This window comes from Contarinia nasturtii, unplaced genomic scaffold, assembly GCF_009176525.2.
Source record: "Contarinia nasturtii isolate CC-2019 unplaced genomic scaffold, AAFC_CNas_1.1 Cnas_scaffold_4694, whole genome shotgun sequence".
Classification (NCBI taxonomy): Eukaryota; Metazoa; Arthropoda; class Insecta; order Diptera; family Cecidomyiidae; genus Contarinia; species Contarinia nasturtii.
The window spans coordinates 1-23,398 of NW_022201980.1; the positions used below are offsets into that span (position 1 = coordinate 1).

General features: G+C 34.2%; 6 protein-coding genes across 9 annotated transcripts; 3 read left to right on the plus strand and 3 right to left on the minus strand.

Annotated features, from left to right (window-relative positions):
* Window positions 1–91: 91 nt before the first annotated feature.
* On the minus strand, window positions 92–2,847 carry LOC116351130 (facilitated trehalose transporter Tret1-like). The gene is made up of 7 exons (XM_031783188.1): window positions 2,496–2,847; window positions 1,875–2,028; window positions 1,701–1,757; window positions 1,570–1,627; window positions 1,198–1,255; window positions 424–459; window positions 92–329 (listed from the first exon to the last, which is right to left on the minus strand). Exons 1-7 carry the CDS (start codon window positions 2,562–2,564, stop codon window positions 306–308), a joined length of 456 nt encoding a protein of 151 aa, XP_031639048.1. The 5' UTR covers window positions 2,565–2,847; the 3' UTR covers window positions 92–305.
* Window positions 2,848–3,498: 651 nt separating this feature from the next.
* Window positions 3,499–6,181, minus strand: LOC116351131 (facilitated trehalose transporter Tret1-like). 4 transcript variants are annotated; one of them, XR_004202096.1, is made up of 7 exons: window positions 6,010–6,181; window positions 4,941–5,189; window positions 4,831–4,872; window positions 4,668–4,742; window positions 4,376–4,610; window positions 3,872–4,297; window positions 3,499–3,799 (listed from the first exon to the last, which is right to left on the minus strand). XR_004202096.1 is itself a non-coding variant. In XM_031783189.1 (6 exons), exons 1-6 carry the CDS (start codon window positions 6,077–6,079, stop codon window positions 3,946–3,948), a joined length of 1,023 nt encoding a protein of 340 aa, XP_031639049.1. In that variant the 5' UTR covers window positions 6,080–6,181; the 3' UTR covers window positions 3,499–3,945. The 4 variants fall into 4 exon arrangements, 1 of the variants encoding a protein (XP_031639049.1); XR_004202097.1 differs by having other exon boundaries at window positions 5,256–6,114; XR_004202098.1 differs by having other exon boundaries at window positions 4,376–4,432; window positions 4,668–4,872.
* Window positions 6,182–9,192: 3,011 nt separating this feature from the next.
* LOC116351127 (UDP-glucuronosyltransferase 1-3-like) lies at window positions 9,193–12,547 on the plus strand. The gene is made up of 5 exons (XM_031783186.1): window positions 9,193–9,577; window positions 10,417–10,787; window positions 11,127–11,551; window positions 11,644–11,671; window positions 11,736–12,547. Exons 1-5 carry the CDS (start codon window positions 9,329–9,331, stop codon window positions 12,190–12,192), a joined length of 1,530 nt encoding a protein of 509 aa, XP_031639046.1. The 5' UTR covers window positions 9,193–9,328; the 3' UTR covers window positions 12,193–12,547.
* A 262-nt stretch (window positions 12,548–12,809) lies between these two features.
* On the plus strand, window positions 12,810–14,131 carry LOC116351135 (senecionine N-oxygenase-like). The gene is made up of 5 exons (XM_031783194.1): window positions 12,810–13,032; window positions 13,112–13,473; window positions 13,532–13,565; window positions 13,627–13,727; window positions 13,784–14,131. The coding sequence occupies exons 2-5, from the start codon at window positions 13,134–13,136 to the stop codon at window positions 13,927–13,929; spliced, it is 621 nt and encodes a 206-aa protein (XP_031639054.1). The 5' UTR covers window positions 12,810–13,032; window positions 13,112–13,133; the 3' UTR covers window positions 13,930–14,131.
* A 3,058-nt stretch (window positions 14,132–17,189) lies between these two features.
* On the plus strand, window positions 17,190–19,289 carry LOC116351133 (senecionine N-oxygenase-like). Its single transcript, XM_031783192.1, has 7 exons — window positions 17,190–17,617; window positions 17,692–18,050; window positions 18,118–18,132; window positions 18,199–18,318; window positions 18,593–18,727; window positions 18,803–18,966; window positions 19,028–19,289. The coding sequence occupies exons 1-7, from the start codon at window positions 17,346–17,348 to the stop codon at window positions 19,232–19,234; spliced, it is 1,272 nt and encodes a 423-aa protein (XP_031639052.1). The 5' UTR covers window positions 17,190–17,345; the 3' UTR covers window positions 19,235–19,289.
* A 1,694-nt stretch (window positions 19,290–20,983) lies between these two features.
* LOC116351132 (zinc finger protein 132-like) lies at window positions 20,984–22,147 on the minus strand. The gene is made up of 2 exons (XM_031783191.1): window positions 21,680–22,147; window positions 20,984–21,419 (listed from the first exon to the last, which is right to left on the minus strand). The coding sequence occupies exons 1-2, from the start codon at window positions 22,024–22,026 to the stop codon at window positions 20,984–20,986; spliced, it is 783 nt and encodes a 260-aa protein (XP_031639051.1). The 5' UTR covers window positions 22,027–22,147.
* Between the last annotated feature and the right edge of the window lie 1,251 nt (window positions 22,148–23,398).

The following is a 23,398-nucleotide window of genomic DNA, read 5'->3' on the forward strand; positions in this document are numbered from 1 at the left end:
AAAAAAGACAGATATAAATTCGACAAAAAAGACGTTAATTTATTTTACGAACTTTGTTGAAAAGTAATTATCTTTTTATGGTAATGATCCGATAAGAAAATGAATGAAGAAATCAGCGAAACTTGAACTTAATTTGTGTCTTTTTGAAGTTCATGAGAATCTTTTGTTGTGTTTAGTCCAATAGGTAACTGACTAAATTTTTATGACCCGATAAAGAATCGTGTGGATTTTTAATTCACATGCTCAAATTTGATAGCGCCAAAAGCGAAAATACACATCACAAAAGTGTGATAAAAACTAAATACTCACCAAATTTCACCCACGTATGTCTACATCATGGATCCATGGATTTAAAAAAAAATGGATACAAAAATATGAAGAAGAATGGTCTTGTTATCAAGTAAGATTATTTAAGTTTATTACCATAATCGGTGCTTCCATAAGCCCAATGCCGAATCCCTTTTTTGGAAGAAGGATAGAGAAAACAAATGATTTCAGAAAAAATAGAATATGGAAAATGAATTGGGTTAATCACAAAGAAAAGAATGGAAATAATGGAAATTAATCAATATAGAATGGAACGTAATTGAAGTAATGGAAACATATAATGAAAATCAAATATGTATAGTTTAAGAGCAAAGAAATCGTCACACACTTGTAACAACATTGCTTTAATTTGAGAATTGGTAGTAGTGTTGAGAATCGCGTTCTGTTGTGAAAGAACAGAACTACTACTACTAGCAAATCTCAATTTTTGTCAGCAAAGTGTTTGCGAACGCAGCTTCGTTCAATTCATTTGCAAATTGTTTTTAATTTATGTGTGTATATGTGTGATCAAACCCTCACTAGTTTCTTACATACTAAATAGATTTTGAAAATGTGATTTTTTGAAATGGATATAATGGATGCGAAGGGCAATCGCACTTTGAACACTGCAGTTGTGCTGCTCTCCGACATTTATAAGTTCAACCTTATGTAAAGACATTGTTTTCCTCTTCTTCTTCATTTGCAAGAAGCATGTGCGTTATAGCAGCTTAACTTTGAGATACCAGGTGGCAGCACATCTGCGTGTTCGAAACCCAATACATTGCTTTAAATGGAGTGCGAGCAGAGCGTGAATGGATGTAATGGAAAAATAATCGAAAGAATGGATAGCATTCTTCAATAATGGAATAGTAATTTTTAAAGTAAGTATACCAGCAACGAATTGGCCACAAAAATCTCTGCCACACTTCCTGCGTTGTACATCATGAACCTACCAAATTTTGATTTTGAAAAACAAATTTAGTTATTGCGAAAGTTATTTAGTCAAACCTTGAAAAAATCTCCAGTTTTTTTTTTCATGGTATTGAGTTGTAAACAAAGGTTCTGACATAGGCTTGCCAAGGGCAAGGGTAATCGGCGAAAAAAATTCGGGGGTACATTCACATTTCAGCAAAAAACCTACCAAAAAGACCTTTCCGAGGGTAAGCAAATAGTATGAAATCGGCGCTCGAGGTGGGAGTAATACGTGTCCTGCATGTCCTTGTCAGAACCTATGGTTGTAAATTATTGATGAAAAAAACTCACCATGCAATTGCATACGGAATCGTAACGATCATCATTGCTCGCTTACGCCCTAGTGAATCTGAAAATAATAATGAAAATTGACCGAGATTGGGATTATGTAAATCATTTTGGATTCAAATTATGTAGATTACCAGTTATAAATGCTGATAAAATTGATCCAATCGGTTCGAAAATGAAAACAACCCCACCTAAAAATAGTTTAAAAAAATCGCTTTTTAACGAAAGAAAATCCCGAAATCGACTGGTGGTTGAGATCGGATTTATTCTTCCGTTTGCATCTGTCTAACTGGTCGATTTGTATTTACCCAAATATGATGCTTGTGTGTCCGTAATTGAAAGTGTTTCGTTTGCATTGTGCTCTTTAGATTCATGTCGCAATGCCGGTAAGAGTATAGTAGAGAATGAAAAGCAACAACCAAATTCAAAAACAAGCATCACTTTCACCGTTGTCGCGAGAATCTATTGGAAAATTTTTATTAAAATTAAATCAAAATATGTTTGTTTTCAATAGACTTTTGATAAGATTTAATTGGTTTGTTTTTTCATCACTTCCGAAAGGTTAAAAAACACCATTGACCTCTTACTTCCGAAATCCATTGAAAAAAAGAAAGACTAAACAAGATTTCTTTCATCATTTTATGACAGAAAACATGCAACAAGTCAACAAAACGTTTTGTGTGAGATCATTCTTGATTTTGAATCATGCATGACATCACGGAACGAATACATGCATCATGCAATCTTTAATCCTTTGCATGTTTATCTATCGCAGTACATTTCCACTACAACTGATCGAACAATAAAAAATAGGCCACTTTCACTTTAAAAACACAACACAAACTTTGTTGAGGAAAGCAATAAAATTCAGCCTTTTTACGACGTTTCTTTGAAAATTCTTTTAAAAGTGTGCAAACGCTTATTCATACCTGTGCGAGAATGCGTCTCGTTCGATATATGTCATCTTGTGGTTGTTTCAAACCCGTTTCAAATGTCATTGTTGCAAACAGACCGAAGAATAATTTACTCACGGCACTTGATATTTAAAAAAAAAATTACTCTTCAAACTTCTTGTAATTAGGCGTTAATTCATAAATGCGAGAACGATCTAAAATTGCGGGTGTAAACGTAAAAACGATCTATTTGCGAAGAAAATGAGTTTCAATTCGAAGTATCAACACATCTGTTGTCCACAGCTGAAGCGTATACACTGACAATGTTGGTAATCAATTTGCATCATATACGATTGACTTGAGCGCGGCATTCACAATTTAACGATAACCCAAAAGACTTTTTTTACGCTTATCACACCCAAATGAACCGATGACAGACATTATTATTTAATTTATATTTGTGTAGTCTAACGCTCATTTATAGACGGAAACAAACAAAAAAAAATCCTACGTTCATTCACCTGCCAAAAATTCATAAAAAAAAACAATTTATTTACTTTACTGTTTTTTTTAAACAAATATTATAAAAAATAAAATCACAAAAAGTGTTGTTGTTTTATTCTAAATGATCCATTCACATCGATAAGGGCCACATTCAACGAGATAGAAATAAAATCATAAATTTGGAAACTATGGACGTTATCACAATTTTTACACACTTCTTTGAGGAAATGTTTCGAGTCAATTCAGCACATTGTAATTGAATTTTCTAATTGATTTAGACGGTCTTTGGTAATTGATTGTTTTTCAAGTAGAACATGATAAGAATGTGTCAATTATAAACACGAGCATCGTGATCATTATTTGAATGGAAAATATCCACTGTCAATCACAATGTATTGAACTAGTTGCGCTTTGCTTTAATTGAATTATTATTAATTATTAATTCGTAGAATTCTGATTGTTTTCTTTCAATAAACCAGATAATTTACATATTGAATGATGCACAAAAAAAATTCACGTCATTCCATTTGTTGTCGTATGTTGATTTTTTTCCTCTCACTACTCCGTCATTGTGCAAAGTTTTTTTTTCTTCTTTTCATTCACGATAGTCGAAGATGTTGTTCTGGTTACGATTGGGATGTATTTTCAAATGCAATCACAATAGGTTCTGGACAAGAGGCATATCAGTTCTGGAGAGGGAGAGAGACAGTTGAAGTGCAAAAGATCTCTTTGATTTTGTTTTGTCCGTTTTCAGAGTCGCAAAAAAGGTCATAAACAGTCATCGCATCAAAATAAAACACCAATGTTTTTGTGACGAATGATTCAAGCTTTTTTCTCTAAAAAAATGAAATTACACTCTCTTTGTCGATGTCTAAACGTCAAAATTGAGCAAGAAAATACACAAATACCTCGAAATACTCTATTTGTACACTTCGAAAAACGAACAATTGTCTACATTTAAAAATACAATTTTAAAGCGCATTTAAGCATCTTTAACGAAACTCCGATTATCACAGCCGTTTTGTGTATTTTCGAGCCCATTCTCCACTCCAATTTCCGAGTTTCGAGGTAAACATGCAATTTTTGCAATTTTTCGATCGGTTAATTTTTTTGAATTGTCGCAAAAATGAAATTCAATGTCGTCGAGCGTTCGATTTTCAGTTTCTGGCATAATTTTGTACATCAATACGACTCCGAATGCGGCAATAACGCAATAAAGCAGCGATATTCCTTGTATTGACAATGATATTTCCAGATCATAATATGTTTTTGTGCTTATAAAAGTGATCAAATAATCAAGCGTTGCTGACAAACCGGCTGCTGCTTCTCGAGCTCTAAAAAAAGGAATTGTCAGTTTTTAGTAGAGAAAATTAAGAAATTAAAATAAATGCAATAAAGATTGAATAACTTACTTGAAAGGATAAACTTCGGATAACATTTGCCATGGAAGCGAATTCACGCCGCAGTAACTGCAGAAAAAAATGCAAAAAAATGGAATGTATCGGAAATTTGAATCCGCTTGTAAAACGACTTCTTCATTATGAAACGAATTATAGCCGCTTGGGAAAAATACAAAGCCATATATTGAGACGGTTGCCGAACATAAAAATACAATGATCAACATTGGCATGTATAATTTTCGCTTGCCTAAAAATTGAATCACCATCAAAACGAATCCAATTTTTGAATTTACGCAAAACTCACCGGTGAATCGAATCAAACACAAAAATGCAATATTCGCTAGGTTGTTCACAAAGCCTTGCATAGCTGCTGCTTGATCTGCAATAGAATTTCCAATAGTATTCCAACTTCGTCTCATTTAAATTGAAGTGTGCTTTGAAGATTTGCTGCATGAATGGGGACATACCAGTTATACCGGTGAATTCCGCGATGAAAAACAACGACATCACTTTAAATTTTAAAATCATTTATAAATGTTCATTTGATCTTTTTTTATTGATTAAAAATTTAAATTACCAATGAAGAATGGCTTGAGGGTTTTTTTACGCTTTAATTCCTTCAATTTGTCCATAAATGTCGGATGATGTGTACATTTTTGATCCAATTTGATGCACGCACTACACGACTTTGATTGTTCACTATAACGCTGTAGTTCAAGTAGCTCTTGATGCACCGTTTCTTTTTGGACCCAGCCACGGAGCCAGGCGAGCGAAGATTCGGCGTCAGCTGTTCGATTCTTTGGAGCCAGGCTGGACTTTCGGGAATCTTATAATTACATATTAAGATGCATTTTAGTTCAAAAATCTTCTTTTTTGGTTCGAAAATACTCACGAAACATAGCGCAATAATGGTTAAAATTGGTACATACAAACTAATGCAACTAATCGCCAAGGCTTGCAAAGTATGATGTTTTAAGTTAGTTCTCATTCGAGACATGGTTTGAATAAAACGTAAGAATCTTTGTCAATTTAAACAACCGCGTAACGCCCAAAAATAACGATGCAACCGTTTGTAACACAAATACAAACAAAAAAACAATTGAAAATGGTAACGAGTGGTGAGTAAGGCAAAGTAGGAATGAGTGGATCACAATTTGTCGAAGATTAACTTTTTCACAAAATGATTTCTTTTGCATAATAAAATGAATTCGAAATTCAATTGAATTAGTTTTGATTTCAATTGGGTTTGAAGGTATTCGAGCTAAATACTACCCAAATCTCACCAACATATGTTATTATCGGACTTTCCATTAGGCCTAGTAAAAGAAATCAATATGTTTTCAAATGTTGAAAAATATTCATGATTGAAACGATAACTGAGAATTCAAATTGAATCGAAAGAAAAGAACGAATCAACTCCAAGTCATTAAACACGTTCCGATAAAAATTTCAATCACACTGCTTGAATTGTACATCAACAGCCATGCGATCGCGATTGGAATATTCACAAGAATCATAGACCGCTTCCGACCTAATGGGTCTGTTAATTGAAAAAAGTCGGAAAAAATCGTATTTTTCTCAAAAAGTGCCGCTTTTGGCTCTTATGAGTCACTTTTGCTATTCAACTATGGAATTTCAAAACTCACCCGATAAAAAGGCAGATAAAATTGATCCAATCGGTTCACAAATAAAAGCAATACTACCTAATGAAAACATGCATTTTGTGTGTCTTTTTTCAAGGCAGCTATAACAATCGCAGGAAATGCAGCGCACAATCCTATTGATTGGAGCATTACAAAAACGGAAAAAACATTTTTTAAACGAAGAGTTGAAAACAAACGTTGTAAAAAATGATTATCAATATCAAATAACAGTAGATTTTTAACAGTTGTTGCTGTTAACTAAATAAGAATAGGAAACAAATAAAAAAAAATTGAATAATAATAAAATCTCATATGGCAAAATATGTTTTCGTTTGATTTTTGCACTTTTAAATCACTATAAGCACGAGAACGATTGGAATACATTATATTTCCTTTTTTTCATCTTTCTTTTTTATTCCACTGATATAATTCTCGCACACGGTTCAAAGCAGGAAAAAATTCCACCGATGTACTCAAATGATTTGTAACGATTGACGTTTTTACAATGCTGTCTTTTTGCTCCGTAATTCGGATAAACATTTCATACTTATATTTTGCAATATTTTTTTTGTTTTTCATACAATCAGCAGGTATTTCGTTTAATCAGCGCATTATCAGCAAGCAGTTATGCATTTTTTATAGGCAGGTTTCATCAAGCTTTATTGTAAAATAATGGGGTTTTGTTTAAAAGCGGAACAAGTGAAACAGATAAATAACAAAACACTCGTTCTCAACGAACGAAATAGATTGGATTATGTGTGTGCAGCCATAACGAACGTATAACAGAATAAGTAACGTATTTTTTTGCTGATTCGTTGCTCACAGACTTGCAGTTGCCTGTATTGGTTCGTACTTTTTTATATTATTGAACTGACTGTGGTCTGTGCAAAAATGTAAATGTGGTTGTAAATTCATTTTATGAATTTATGTTCTCTATTCAAACGATCATAAAAAGGTCAAGTTATTGTTGATTGAGTGATTTTGGACAAAGGTTATTTACAGTGATGGTTTCTCGTTAGCCAGCATTGTCTTAGCCTTGGCTTAGCCAGCTATCTGTGTGACTATGTACGATTCTCACTGACATTTATGAGTGACATACAACTCAGTGTATACATTTGTAGCAAATTAGCCAGCTAATGTGCCCATCACTGGTTATTTATTTGATAGAATTTATTATCACGTCTTATCTCCGGCTGGCTCCAGTATTTACAAAATTAAATGTGTGTTCGTTGACTCTTTTTCTAAATTATTATCAATATTTTTTATTAAAACATTTGACAGTTCACTGTCCAAAATGGACATGTGATAATTGATATAAAAATTGTGATTGCTTTTCGTTAACGCTTAGGCGGCGGATTAATCAATTTATGTGTCAGCATCGATCAATTAAAACATTCTTGACCCATACGGGTCATTTAATTCAAAACGGTATTTGTACCCATAGTCTGGCGACGAAATTTCGATTAAACGATTTTCAATCTAAAATCACAGATTGCATCCATATGATGAAACCGTGAACAATAGTATTCTCTAATACCAGCTGGACAACGAACTTGAACAAATAAAAAAAAATCGTTATCTGAATATTCACGCGATCATTGATAAATATAACAAAAGAATTATGTAACTACGACAAATATGCAAACAACGCACACTCACAACCATTGGTGCACGAATATTTGTTTAATATTGATTAAAGAAGCAAATAGTGCATAGTATTTATTACGCATACGATGCAAGTTTTACGCAAAAAGCAATGAAACATTTTTTTGAAGCATGTGACGGCGTCAGCAAGTCTACTTAAAGCGCAGTTTTATATGTATGCCAATTGGCTCGTAAGGCAGTCTGTACATGACGAATATGTGTGTGATAGCGATAATCGATTGATTGTTCAGATTGATGTTACATGCCTTGAACTTTGAAATTTGTTTCTCTGGATTTTTTTAAATTGTTTTTAGTAGTAGTAGTACTTGATGTGAAAGCGATGTGCAACAGGTTGAACAAGCAATTTCTAAAAGAGAAAGATTCAAATACCATTGACATATTTGTAATAATTTAAAAGAATTTTCAATCAAAAATATGGCTCATAACCGAAAATTTTGCAGTGATGGTTTTGCGTTAGCCAGCGTTGTCTTAGCCTCGGTGTATACCAACATTTGGTGTACACCAATCGTTAGCCAGCTAACTGTCTACACTGTCTGTGTGACTGTGTATGATAGTATGCGTGTGAAAACGTCCAATTCTCCTGACGTGTGTTAGTGCTGGCTTACGCATTCGTTAGCCGGTGTACACAGTGATGGCAAATTAGCCAGCTAATGTGCTCATCACTGAAATTTTGTATGGGAGGTATCCTTAATATGCATTGAAATTTCTTTAAACTCTCAGAATGTAATTTTCTTGTGGAAATAACAACCTGTGTAAAGTTTCATGTCATTACGCTACCACAAGGCATGGCTCCTATACAAAAATATTTTTTTTTTGTAAATTTTTGTATGAAATCCTGTGAAAAATTGATTGCATCTTAAAACTAACGTCATATTCGACCCGAATCAGAAAAGAATGCTTTTGGGTGTTAAGCTTGTAAATCTTAGATATCTCTCGTTAGATACAGATTTTTGTATCCAGATCCAGATAGATTAGATTTATTATACCTTTTTTTATTGATCTAAGATCAGATTTAGATTTGATCTATCTAGAAATCTATCTAAAAAATCTCAAGATTTTTAATCTACTCGAAACACTGGTAATAAATACCGGCAGCAATACCGAAAAAATACCACTGGATGTTCTTCTGATAAATTAAATTTCCATATAGTTCTCTCTTTCTGCATTTTACCATTTATTTGATATGTGTATCATTCAACACTTCGTGCATCGGACTATTAAGTCGAGTATCATAATGAAACATAATTGTTTTTTAGATATTTTCGTTCGAAAATTGCTCGTTTGAAGTCACTCATACACTCATCTTTCTTTTCTCTACTAGAAAATAATTCGGGCAATGTTACATTGTCGAATTCCAAAAGATGATAAGAAAAAACCCAATTTAGTGATATTTCGTTGAAAACACTGGCTTATCTATTTAACTTGCTTAACTACTGATAACATGTATAACTTTGATAACCAACGTGAGAAACAGCAACTGTCGAATCAATTTAAAGTTCAGTTTATTTTTGTCTGAATAAATAGAAAGGTGAATAAGTTGATGTATCACAGCGGTTGGTATTTCAAAATTCTAAATTTCTAATTGTGGTTGAACATTCCAAATTTGACCAGAGAAAAATACAAATCAAAAATCAAAGTTTGCATATAATTGGTAAAGATGAAGGTGCAAATAGTGTTGGTGTTGGTGTTGGCAATTTCGACGTCAAATTCTTTGAGAATTCTTGGCATTTTTCCACATCCGGGTGAAAGTCATTTTCGGTTTTTTCATCCAATTTTACGCGCACTTGCTGAAGCCGGCCATGAAGTTACAGTTTTAAGCCATTTTCCAGACAACGATGCACCTGAAAACTACAAAGATTTATTATTGACAAACACGACTTTACTTACTAATGCGGTTGATTTAAAGGTAATTAAAATCATAATCAATAATGAAAACGTGCATTTGTTGTCAAGACCAAAAAAAATTCTGAGCAAAAGTTAATATGCACGCAAGTAGATGGCTCTAAGAAGAGACACATTGCGAATGGTTTACATTAATGCCATCTGTTGGCTTGGAGAGATGGGAGAGATTGTGACATTTTTGACGTAATGTATTTTACGTATTCATGTTTTTGGCAAGTCATTTGTCAATTTGGAACGTCCTGTTTCAATATCAATCAAATGTCATAAATCTAAATTGACAAATGACTTGTCAAAAACATGAATACGTAAAATACATTACGTAAATTTGGTTGGAGACGTTGGAGAAAAATAATATTTCATCATTTTCATCATAAAAAAAAAATATAGTTTTGTTCAAAAATTCAAATAAAATCAAATTTAAAAAATATATTATTATTATAAAGGAAAAATATATTACTTAAAATAAAAATAAATAATAAATATGTGCATTTGTGAAGGATGTCAGGTATGATGGCGCTGATTAGCGAGACTCGCATAAAAAAGTCTCCAATCTCATATATGTGTCATCCACGTGTATGCACGATTTGTTTTTTGGTTTTTTTTCGGTTCGAAAAAACCGAATCTGATATAAATTTTGCGATACAAATAACTTGATTTTTGCATGGAAGCCATCTGTATGATATCGAATGAGATACTTCAATGAAAAACTTTTTTGGTCCCGTCTAATGGCGTCGTTTAAAAAAGTAAAATATAAAACGTTTTGAACATTAACTGCCTTTACTAAATGCGATGATCATATGTGTAAAATTTCATCTCCAAATTTTAAACTTATTACATTTTCAGATGTTTGAAAATCGTTCGTGGTCCCAACATTTCATGGATTTCTTTAATTTGCAACAACTTGGAATTGATGCTTGTGAAGTTGCATTCAATTCAACTGCTGTGCAGAATATTTTGAAATCGAATCAAGTGTTCGACGTTGTTTTATTGGAACAGTTCAATAATGATTGCATGATGGCTGTTGCCTGGAAATTGAAAGCACCTGTTATTGGCCTAAGTAGTTGTGTACTTATGCCATGGCATTATGATCGCTTGGGGAATCCATCAACTCCATCATATATTCCTACGATCTTCATGGGTTATACAGACAAAATGAATTTTATTAAACGCCTCAGCAACTGGATTACCGTCAATGTATTGAAACTTATGTATCAGTAGGTATTTTATTTGGTTTTTCTACAAAAATAAATGAATAAAAAAGTTGCTCTGGTTAATTGAACTCTTACTGTATCGCGCTGTATCGTTCACATATAAGTGACATTTTTTGAACTTTTTCATTTATTCAGAGCATGCATGCTTGGCGTCGCTCCTAGCTATATGTTAGTGTGATTATTATCGTTTGTATAATATAAATTAGGAGCGCAGGAGCGTCTCTTGACAAGTATACTTCTGAGCTTGTGAAGCAGTGCGATTCTATGCTCTGTTTATTTCTGGACAATAGACGATAATTTTTCATACTATTCTCATTTTACAAAACTATTCCGCCCTTATAGCTACATCACGACGCCAGCAACAGATGAAATAATTCAGAAATACATGAAAAATGACAATGTTCCGTCCGTCACAGAGCTTGTTAAGGAGACCAGTTTGATGTTTGTAAACAGTCATTATTCGTACACTGGCTCAACGCCGAACGCACCAACCGTCATTGAATTGGGTGGCATTCATATCAAAGAAGAAAAGCCTCTAGATACAGAATTGAAAACTTTCTTAGACTCGGCCAAAGATGGTGTGATCTACGTAAGCTGGGGTTCTATGATACGTGGATCAACGTTACCAGACGCAAAACGAAAGAGTCTCTTGAAAGCTTTCGCTTCTTTCAAACAAAAGTTTCTATGGAAATTCGAAAATGACACCATTCAAGATCAACCAGAAAATGTATTCATTCGAAAATGGTTGCCCCAAAGAGATATTCTATGTAAGCAAACTCTGTATATTATTATTCATATCATTCATATATTTTAAAAGAAAAAATATTTAAAAATTGATCAAAAATGTGCATCATTTTAGGTCATCCAAATGTGCGCGTTTTTCTGAGGTACAATAATTTTCATTTCAACACAAATTCTATATGAAAAGAACTTAACAATTGTATTTTATAGCCATGGTGGATTGATGGGAAGTAGCGAATCAGTTTATTGTGGTGTTCCAATGGTTTTGACTCCAATGTACGGCGATCAATTTCGAAATGCAGCCGCAGCAAAAGCACGTGGTATCGGTTTCATCGTTCCGTATGAAGATATAACAGAATCAACTATCAAAATCGCAATCTCTAATGCATTATCATTGGAAACTTTGCAAAATGCAAAAAAAGTATCTTATTCATATCGAAATCGACCCAAGAATCCAGTTGAAACGGCCGTTTGGTGGGTAGAATATGTATCGGCGACAAATGGTGCTCCTTTGCTGAAATCACATTCAACCAATTTACCTGCGTTTATCTATTATTCATTTGATATCTACCTTACAATTGCAACTATTTTGATTGCCATTATTGGTTTTATTATCTATTTAGTACGCAAATTATGCAGAAAAACAAATAAATCCAAAACTGATTAGCAATATTCGAGGAAGAGATAATTACTGAAGTAGTTGTTCGCATTAGTTGAAGTGTCGCTTCGTCATATTTCCATTCTCGAAATTAAAAAATAGAATACCGGAAGCAATTTTTAAAAAATTCATTCAGAATTTTACAACAATTTTACAAAGTTATTTTTCTCCTGACGTAAATTGTTACAAAACAGAAGCTGTTTTTTAAATTATCATTTCTTTTGTTGATGTAAAGTAAATGTTCAATAAACATCAAAATAACATAAAAAAATGTCTTGGAATTATGAATATGCATATGCTAGAAGAATTTTTTCTTTTTCTTCACATTTGAGTACATATAAATATCGTGTAAAATCGCACTAAAATTCAGTAATTGGTATATTGTTGCAGTGGATCATTATTTATTTTACCGGTTTGTTTCAAAAATAGTTTATTATATATTTTCAACTTCATAACAAACACATTTCGCATTGAATAGATTAAAATATTCATCGAATTACATTTCAATAAAGAAAAAAAAATCGAACTCAATCGCGTTGGAATTTATTTTTTTAAGCACTAAAATGATGTCAAGAGTAACTTGTTGTGTACTTTTGGTGTTTGGCTGTGAATTGTTGGGTTTAAATGCCGGTGATACCTCTACTTCGAGTGAGACTTTGAATATCGCTGTTATTGGAGCCGGCGCGGCTGGACTTGCTAGCGCAAAGAATATTCTCCAACAACGTCACAAAGTCGTGATCTACGATAAAAGTGATAGGTTTGGGGGAACATGGAAGTACATGGATAAAATCGGAAAAGATAAATACGGCGTTGATATTCATTCGGCGATGTACTATATTACACACTTAGGTATTCAAAATTAGTTTTAACTATCTTATAAAGATCGTGAACAATTCACACTTAACGTACTGACTTTGGTTTCAAACAGAACAAATACGCCGTATCAAACCATGGAATTTCCCGAAATCGAATTTCCGAGAAATACAAGGTCATATCCATCACATACAGACGTATGGAGATATTTAGACTCTTATGCCAGAAAATTTAATATAACGGAACACATGAAATTGGAACATTTAGTGGAGAAAGTTGTTTCAATTGGAGATGGCAAATGGAGCATAACAGTCAGAGATCTACCCAAAAATCAAACCGAAACCAATATTTTTGATGCGGTTTTTGTATGCAGTAGTTCTTATTCGTCTCCATATTATGCATATATTCGTGGTGAAAAAGAATTCAATGGGAAAATAATGCATAGTCACGATTACCGTAAACCACAATTGTATAAAGGTAGGTTCGATCATCTTGAAAAATATCTGTTAATGTTTAATTCGCTATCCTGTTGAAGGTGAAAACATTCTTGTTATTGGAACGGGACCGAGGTAAGATAAAATTAATAATAGTTTTACGATTATTTTACTCATTTATTTGTAATTATATCAGTGAAACCGATATCGCAAATGAACTTCACGAAGTTGGCAACAAAATAACACAAAGCTCCCAAAAGTCCGTGCCGGAAGTTTCATATTTTAAACAATTAATGGGTAAGATCTTCATTGACTCGTTCGTACGAATTCATAAAATGTTCATCAATGTTTAGGCAAGGCACGTAAAATGTGTGCGGCAGGCTTCCATCCTATCGTCATCAAGGGTGAAGTAGACTACATCAAAGCGCCTAATAAAATTGTATTTAAAGATAAATCACATCAAAAATTTGATAGAATAATTTATGCAACAGGTAATTGAGAACACACATAGGTGACATGAAATATGACCGCCGGGCTGCTCCTTATCTTGGAAGAAAATTCGCTTCGAAAAAACCCCAAGCGTCCAAAATACCGGCTGGTGTCTATCTAATCTAACAAAAGTTTCGTCAACTTCGAACAGTTCCGTTTCACTACCGCCACCGCCACCGCCACCATTACCACATCGATCAAAACCAAAACGAGCGCTCAGAAAATTACATGAAGAGTTTTGTGCTGAACCAGCGGCCAAGCTATGTTGATATATGAATTTTGTATTCCATTCATAAGATTTTGCTTCTGTCCATGGATTATTGAATGTGAAGGGCCAAAATTGTTGAAATTCCAAGGTTCATCCTCATGGAACAATGTGTCGCGAATGTTAATTGCGTAGACCGGCTGTTTATTGGAGGCACGGCATTTCTTTTGGCTGCGTTTTTGAAGATCTATCCAAGCGCCATCTTCGATTGTAGCTGAGCCTCTGGGGATTCCGATAAATTTGGATTCTAAGATGAAATCGTGCACGTTTTTCGGGTACACGTTCACAAAAGACATTTCAAATACACAAGCATCATTCGTTCCGATTTTCTCAACGTATTGGCGATGCGCCGATGGAATTTCATAAAAAATACCCAAACTCTTTGTCTTCACTTCATATTCAGGAACGACCTTTACAATGGATACACAATGGAAAATAATAATAAATGAACACAATACAAAAATTTGCAAGAATCTAATTTACGACGGAATTTTGCACGTGCGACCGAGTTTTGCACTTGCGACCGTACTTCGAAATCACACTCATCGCACATAAAGTACATGTTTGATGATGTTTTTTATTCAATTTTTCAATTTTACTTACCTTGACAATGCCAATTTCATTGTTTTCGTCACTTTCAAGCAAATTTTGTATAAAATTTCCCACATTTTCATCTTTCATGAAGCGAACAGTTCGATGTGCGTACATTTCGGCACATTCAACACATTACTTAACTTGACTCTTTTACAAAAATTATTAATAAATTTCAATATTATTATTATGATCGATGCAATTATCAATTTATATTATTTTACTATTTTATATTTTCTAAACGTTTGTTGACACAATTGTTTCGATTGCAGCGAAATGTCATCGGCAAGATTAATTTGCGTTCTGGACACATTATGTAAAGGAGTTGGTGATTTTCCTTCATATGAAGTGAGTCTACTGTCAAACGTCAATTTATTATCGAACCCTTCTATGAAATGTACAGTGGCGCCACTTTTTGGTACTAAGTAATTCCATAGAAAGGTTCGATAAAATATTGACATTTGACAGCAGACTCACTTTTTCACGAACTTCTTTGGCGCTGCAATGCAATTTATTGTCAGGCCGATGAAAAAAAAATAACTCTATTAAGTGTTTATGTTTAGTTTCATGCGATTTCTGTGAGAGCATATAAGAATGTACTCTAAAATGTACGATTTACCGACTAGCCAAACCACTGTAGTTTAACCACATAGTTCATACGTGTCCATAGCTATGTGGATAGCTATGTGGCGTCGAAATTTATCGAAAACATTCGATTCGTTGTGTTTATGTTTAGTGTCATTAACACAACGGAAAAAGCCATTAGGCATAACTTCATTTTTATGTTTTATAGACCAATGCGTGAAATAAGAGCTCTTTGCCGCAAATGTTTGTTGACATTTTTCAGAAGCACACTTCACTCTCTGAACACTTTTTGCATGTAATTTTTCATGCCTTTTTAAATTAAACAAATTAGCTTTTATTTTTTCTCCACAATAGCAACACAAAAAAAACATTTGGTTTTATACAATTAAAAATATAATCAACAAGTTTTTATTTACACTGATTATTTTTAGCACGCTTAGCTGTCAAAGCAATGTTATGGATACATGACACATATATAACATATCTGACCGCCAGGTGGCGATTTGTAGCTAAAGGGACAGATATATGCTTTAGTCGTACCGGGTGAAAACAGGCACGTTTTGCATTGAAATTCATCACAGGAGCGAAAAAATTACCAACAACAAATCAGATGTTACTTGATCTAAGAAATGAAAATGCCGTTAATATAAGGGACGGTAATAAAGAAAAACCCCATGTGTTGGCACTTCGTCACAAGGAATATTACGCACAGCTTGCAACAGCGGCAGAAATTGAAAATATACCAGATCTTATAGCAGACTTATTCACAGACGCAATTAAAAGCCAAAAGGAGCCAGGTTTTCGTAACTACAAATACATCATTGACGGCATGCATTTCAGAAAAGAAATAGAGACATTAAAATGATTGGTGGAACGAAAAACTATCATCTCAAAGAAATGCCCAAAAAGCTGAACCTCTGGTTACGTGTAATAAGGCAAAATATGTTCTTTCTCAAGGCCATTATTTTGTATATTCGTTTGTTATAATTTAAATTGATTGAAAATAAGCTACGCGAATATAAAACATTACTTGTCGTTAGTTACAAACAAATACAGTGCCGTCAGCGAGTTTGAGACCAAGCAAAAATATTTCTTCAAAAAATTATCGATTTGAATGAAAAATATTTGCTTGGTCCCAAACTTTCTGACGGCACTGTATTACAAAGCAAATATCAGGTTACACGTGTTTTTTAAATAAAAAGAAAAAAAAACATTTTTCAAGCTCTTGTTGTTTCAAACTTATTCAAGTTTGAATAAGTCAAAAGATGCTTCATTTGAACATGTGGATTGCCATGAATATTCATTCACAAAAAATATTGTAATTAAACAAATATAAACAGTAAGCACATTGAATCAGCGATTAAACCCCAAACCAAGACAATTTTTTCCTCTCAACAAAACTGAGCAAGTCGAACGACATGAAAATAGTAAGATAGAACTCGCAAGTGAATCGCAATTCTTTGCATATAGTGAAAACGGCATTCAAACTATTTTTTTACCCTTTCCCGCTTTCTCTATTTTGCTCAAAATCATTTTGAAATTAAAATATCGTACCGGTTTCGAACGCTGGTGTTTATTATATCGCCGAATGGAATTTTTTAAGGAGAAATTATGAATGACGTGTTTCTTACACGTGCTTATTTTTTCAGTATTTTTTTTTTGGTAAAGTGACACACCAAATAGTGTTAAGTAAACAATGAATATTGGTTTTTGTCTCAGAAAATAGTAGAAAATATGATGATATTCGATTGTTTTCTACAAAAATGACTACTAACCATTGTCTTATTTTAGTTCTCCACTCATTGAGAATTTTTCTTAAATTGAACAAGTAAATTTTTCGCTCTTCAAAGTTGATTTTCTTTTAAAATTTCTCCGATTTTCGGATAAAATCGAATCAAAAAAATTTAGTTTTCTCAAAAATTAGTCTTAAAGAGAAAAAATTCATCTTGATTCAATCATCTTTTGAGTAGCATAAAGAAAAATTGATGGGTATAGAAAAAATAAAATGGATGCTTTTGGCATTTCTCTGTGGATTGCTAAGCACAAGTGCCAACGATACCCTTCCTACGACTGATAAAAGGATTCTGAATATTGCTATAATTGGAGCTGGGGCATCTGGACTGGCTAGTGCAAAGAATGCTATTGAACAAGGTCACAACGTAGTTATCTTTGAAAAAGGCGAAGCGCTTGGTGGGATATGGTATTACACAGACCAGATAGGAGAAGGTATACACTCTCCGATGTATTCTGATCTTAGGTATTCAATTGCTCTAAATACACACTTGACAAATGCCAAACTTGAAATAATATTGATGTGATAATTTAAAATAGAACGAACACTCCATATAAAAATATGGAATTTCCTGGCCACCACTTTCCAGAAGGCACTGAAATGTTTCCTACGCATGATGTAGTATGGCAGTACTTGGACTCTTATGCCGATGAATTTGGATTAAAAGACCACATAAAATACCATCATTTGGTTGTGCATGTTCAATCAATTGACGGAGATAAATGGCAAATCTTCGTCAATGACATGCAAACTAATTACACAATCATGGAAACGTTTGATGCGGTTTTTGTTTGCACTGGATTCTGTTCTTCTCCACTCTATCCCAATATTCCGGGCGAATTCAAAGGGAAAATATTAATGCACAGTCATGATTATCGAACACCTGACAAATTCGAAGGTATGACATCCACGAATTTTTTTTTATTGTTTGTTTTTTAATCTGTATTTTTATTGGATTCAAATAGGAGAGAAGGTTTTAGGTATGATCTAGTTTCTTTTGTTCATAAAGCTCCTTGATTTATGGAATTTCAAATTATGTTATTTAGTTATCGGCGGCGGTACGAGCGGAACAGATATAGTACATCAAATTCGTGGCATTGCTAAGCGTGTAACGCATAGCTATCATATTCCATCGGAAAAAAGTTCTTTGGCACAAAAAGCATTAGGTTTGAGATCTTTTCATAGTTTTTTTATTTGTTTTGCTCGGGATCTGTAGTTAAAAGTAATCGATCGTTCGAAGCCTGAAACATTTGAATCGTTCCACAATAACGATCCTCTGGTCGGATTCAGGCGATTTTATTCGGCATCAATTGCGTTCAACTAGAAGATCTTTTGTGCTAAGGCGTACTAAATTGACTCGTAATTGAGAAAACCATTTATGCCAAACATTTCGAATTCTACCGAAAGGCGAAGTTACTCATCCAAATAATATATTTATAGATAAAGCACGTGGAATTTTCAGTAAAGGTGACAACGGTATCACTCACAAAGGAGATGTGAAACGTTTCACAAAAAACGGTGCCGAATTTTCGGATGGGACGAAAAAAAACTTCACAGTGGTTATTTTTGCTACAGGTTGTTGTGTTCCACTTTATGGTTAAAAGAAAAATCGAAATCGAATGAAATGATGAATTTCGTTTTCATTTCCAGGTTATAAATATTCATATCCATTTTTGGATGAAAATGTGGGCATTTGTGCTCATGACTTTTACGTGGAACCATTATTCAAAGAAATCTTGAATATTGAACACAATACCATGGCATTCATAGGACTACCGATAACTGTAGCACACAATCCCATGTACGATTTACAGGTGAATACTACCCGTTATGTGAATGAAGAGACACAGTTTAATATAATTGCTTCAAATACAGGCTCGATTTGCGTTGAAGTTCATCTCTGGTGAAAAGCAATTTCCATCACAGACTAAAATGCGACAAGATCTTCAAAAACAAATTAATGCCAATGCCGAATTCCATCTGAAAAAACCGTATATGTTGGGATTAGATTACAAGCGATACTTTCGCGAACTTGCAAAAACTGCAAACATTGAGAACGTTCCGAATATTCGCTCGGGATAATATGCTTACATAACGAAACTACAGGAATAGTATGAGTACCACTTTGTTCCATCGAAACAAGAATTAATTCAAACTTTTTATATGATTCAAACCTTTGAACGAAATAAATGGATCGGATTAAAAATGTATCTTTTTTTATTTTAAGTATTGTAGAATTTTTTTTTATTCAAAATGGATGCAACAGTGATTTCATGAATGAGATTTCAGCTGGGTGTTGCATCATGTGCATGGAGATGGCTTGTCGACAGTATGATGATAGTCGCAGCGGTGGCTTCTCAATTGCAATGACTGGCTTGGTCACTGAAGGATTTTTTGAGTTGCGAATTGAATGAAGCTGCATAATCACACATATGACATTTGTGTTTCTTTTGTTCTTTTGCTTTAGCTGGATCGATTGACGCTTTATGGTTGGCGTTTTTGTTCTTTCCACTTTTCTTTTTTCCACGCTGTTCATCGTTGTCGTTTACATTTCCTCCTGCATTGGCTACATCTATACCGTCGTTATGATTGCTGGAATTATCATTTAAGTGTCCGCCCTGTGCAGCGTCACATTTCTTCATCGAACATTCGTCTTTGTTGCTTTTAATTTCTGTTTTCACACAATCCGGTTCGCTTTTCAAATACAGTTCGTCGTCGGTCTCGCTCTCTGATTTGATTGTGCCACTTGTTTCGATTGGTGATGTTGGTGGCGAGAATTGAACCATATATGTGCCGTCTCCGTCCCTTTGGCTTTCGCTTGCGCTTGTGTCTACCATCCGAGGTACCTTCACCCGGATCTGAATTGGAGACCATGACTACCTTTGCAAAAAACTGTAAGAAAAGTTATGAAATCTTAATTTTAACATTCGTGTGTTTCAAAGAAGTAAAATGTCACATTTTTGTGAACAAGAATGTTCTGGAGAAAACTAGCAAATTCCAAGAAACACCAAACTGTATTGAAATCGAGAAAATCTATTATCTACCGGACAAAACAGATATTTTCAATCCAAAATTGGTTCGATTAACTATGAATTCATATGTAAATGCCAAAAAATAGAATAATTAATATTATTCTAAAAATTGAGAATGAGCGATCAAAATGATTTTATTGAAAAATTCTCAAAGAAAATTGTTAATTTACTTGTTTGGATTGGAACTGATTCCATTATGTCTAATTCTCACTCGAAAATAATGGTTAAAATTCACCTTTAAATTATTCAATATTTTTGGGCGCGAAACGAGTGCAATTATGTGTTACTATGTCCAATGGCCGTCTGTTTCTGTCTGCTATGCTTTTATTGCGCAGTGCTCTCAATGAATAAGTTCAATTTGTGTCAACGAGGATAATGGCAACAACAGCAATGTGTGTGTTGGTACTTTAACGAACCAACAGTGCTTAAATTCAGTGAATTTCAGATTAAACCAACGATTTTCGAGTCTTTAATCATTGTTTGAAATAAGCAATGAGGAACTTTTATTGAATTGAAGTTTTTACCTTTTATTTTAACGTTTTGAATGGAGACAAAGAATGAGGAGTGAAAAAGATGCAAATGAAGAAAACTTTGGATGGGTTTATTCAATGCATTTTATTTGAATTTATGACATTTTTGATTCAATTCAGTTGATGATAATAGTGATTTGGAAATGATCTGTCAATTTATTTTATTGAATAGAGAAAGTACTTTAAATGAGAAGATGTTGAACAAACGATGAATATCTGTTGTTTTAATCCATTGGTGTGGAATGTAGTGATCGGATTAGGGCCGATCTTCACTTGTTTTGACGATGAAAATTCTTTATGTGACGATTAGCATTGCATTGAAGAGAGAATCGGGCATCGCACCATTTGCATGGAAACGGTTTCTCACCGGTATGATGGTTACGCATGTGGCTTTTTAAATTCATTGGACGTTGCATCAAAATTTTGCAGATGTAACATTCATAGTGGCGTCGATTGCAATGCTTTTCATGTGCATTCTTGTCGTCTCCGTTTGCAAATCGACAACAACATTTGGTGCAACGCATTGGACGCGGTTTGGCATGAATCGTCAAATGTTTCTTAAGGTAACTTTTCAAAGCAAACTTCTTGTCACACATTTTGCATTGAAATTGTTTTTCGCCGGTGTGCTTCAATTGCATGTGGTATTTCAAATGACTTTTCTTGAAACATTTATATGGGCAAATATGGCATTCGTATCGTCGACACCAGTGACCGGTTCGCGCATATTTCTATGCCTGATAGCTATGCTAAGCATAGCGGAGACGCAAGCCGCAACGCACCCGTCGCCATTCGATTCGAGCTATATTGTATGCGCACGGTCGTCTGCATAAACGAACATGTGTATTGTTCATATAGAGTGAACGGCGATGCGTCGGTTGCGTTTGCGGCTATGCTTGGCATATCTATGCTACCTAGCGTATTTAGGCAAGCATAGAAATATGCGCGAACCGGTCACTGGTCGACACTTGCATCGATCCTCATGCGATTGTTTGTCGATTTCGACAGCAAATCGGTGTCCACATTTTGAGCAGGCAAACGGTAGTTGTTTGGTGTGAATGCGTAAATGTTGGCAAAAATGATATTTTCGTTTAAATGCTTTTGAACAAACGCGGCATTGGAAAGGCTTCTCGCTACTATGGATTAGCATGTGTTTCTTGAGACTTGACAATTGATCAGTGGTGTATTTGCATACAATACATTGGTATTGTCGATGTTGGCATTGCTTTTCGTGTTCGATCTTTTCGCTTTCTTGTTTGAATCCTCGGCGACACTTTTGACAATGGAATGGAAATTCGGTGGCATGAACTTTCATGTGTCGATTTAAATTACTTTTCTCTGAAGAAGCCTTTGCACATATTTCGCATACGAAAGGCTTTTCGCCGGTGAATTCGGATATGTTTGATGAGACTGATTTTCCACGATGCAGTATAATCACACACGTGACATTTGTGTTTCTTCTCCTTCTTTACAGCTGATTTCTTTGCATCTTTCGATGTATTTTCCTTCTTTGCTCCTCTTCGTTTCTTTCCCTTGGAATTACATCCACTCTGTCCTTCGCCATTCAAAGCGTTTCGTTCTGGATGCAATCGATTTCCATCATTTCGATCATCGCCTTTGCGTTGATTTAAATCATCACCTGATGACGATGAGCAGCAACTTTTCTTCGTACATTCTTCGTCTTCACTCTTGATTTCTTTCTTTGCATAATCAAGATCGTATTTGCTACACACCTCACTGTCGCTCTCGCTCTCCGATTTGATCGTGCGTTGAGTCGCAGCAATCGGTGATGGTGGAGGCGAATAATGAATCAATTCACCGCCGTCTATTGGCTCCTCTTTTATGATAACTTCTTCCTTGATTTCGACCTTTCGAGTGCTTTGTTTGCGCTTGTATCTACGCTTAACCCTTCCATCTAATGTACCTTTGCTTGGGAATGGTTTCATTGTGACTTTTTTCTGGTAACTGAGCAAAGAGAATAAAACAAAAGACAATCCAATTCAAATACTTTGCAGTTTGAAATGTATAAAGTTCTTAATAAAAAAATGTATCTCGTTCTGAATTTATGTTATTCTTTTGAACAGAAATTTAATGTCAGAAATATGTGACACCGTAATTGTCACGATAAAAGTAAAATACTTCCTCCGATCTGGCGGAATGTACTGAAACTAATCGAACGTGGCTCGTGCAGTATGCAAATGACGTCATCGAATTTTCCAGAACGAAAATTGATCGGAGCAGAAATGTTGTGCACAAGATCTGAATTAATTTTGATTGGATAAATGCAAAGAAGAAGAAAATCAACTGAATCACTATGTTTCATAAGGAATGAATTGCACAAAAACATTACATAACCTTCACTTTATCTTGCAATGCTGCGCTACTAGGCCTCTACACCAACAAATAATTCTAACTATTTTCCTATTTCAATTGATATTAATTCCTCAAATTCTCTTTATCTCGAGAAAATTTGAGGCAATGATTATAAAAATTTAAAGCTCTTACCTTTGAATTATTGAATTTATTTGTGTACAAATCGTGATCAATTCCTTCGTCAGTATGATACACGTGTTGTTCCAATGATTGCAGGCTTGTGACTTGTGTGCCGTTAGTGTGCGCAATAAATTGGCACTATGCAAAATGACGCAAACTAATTTGCTTCGTTGATGTTGGCAATTCCAGTGGTT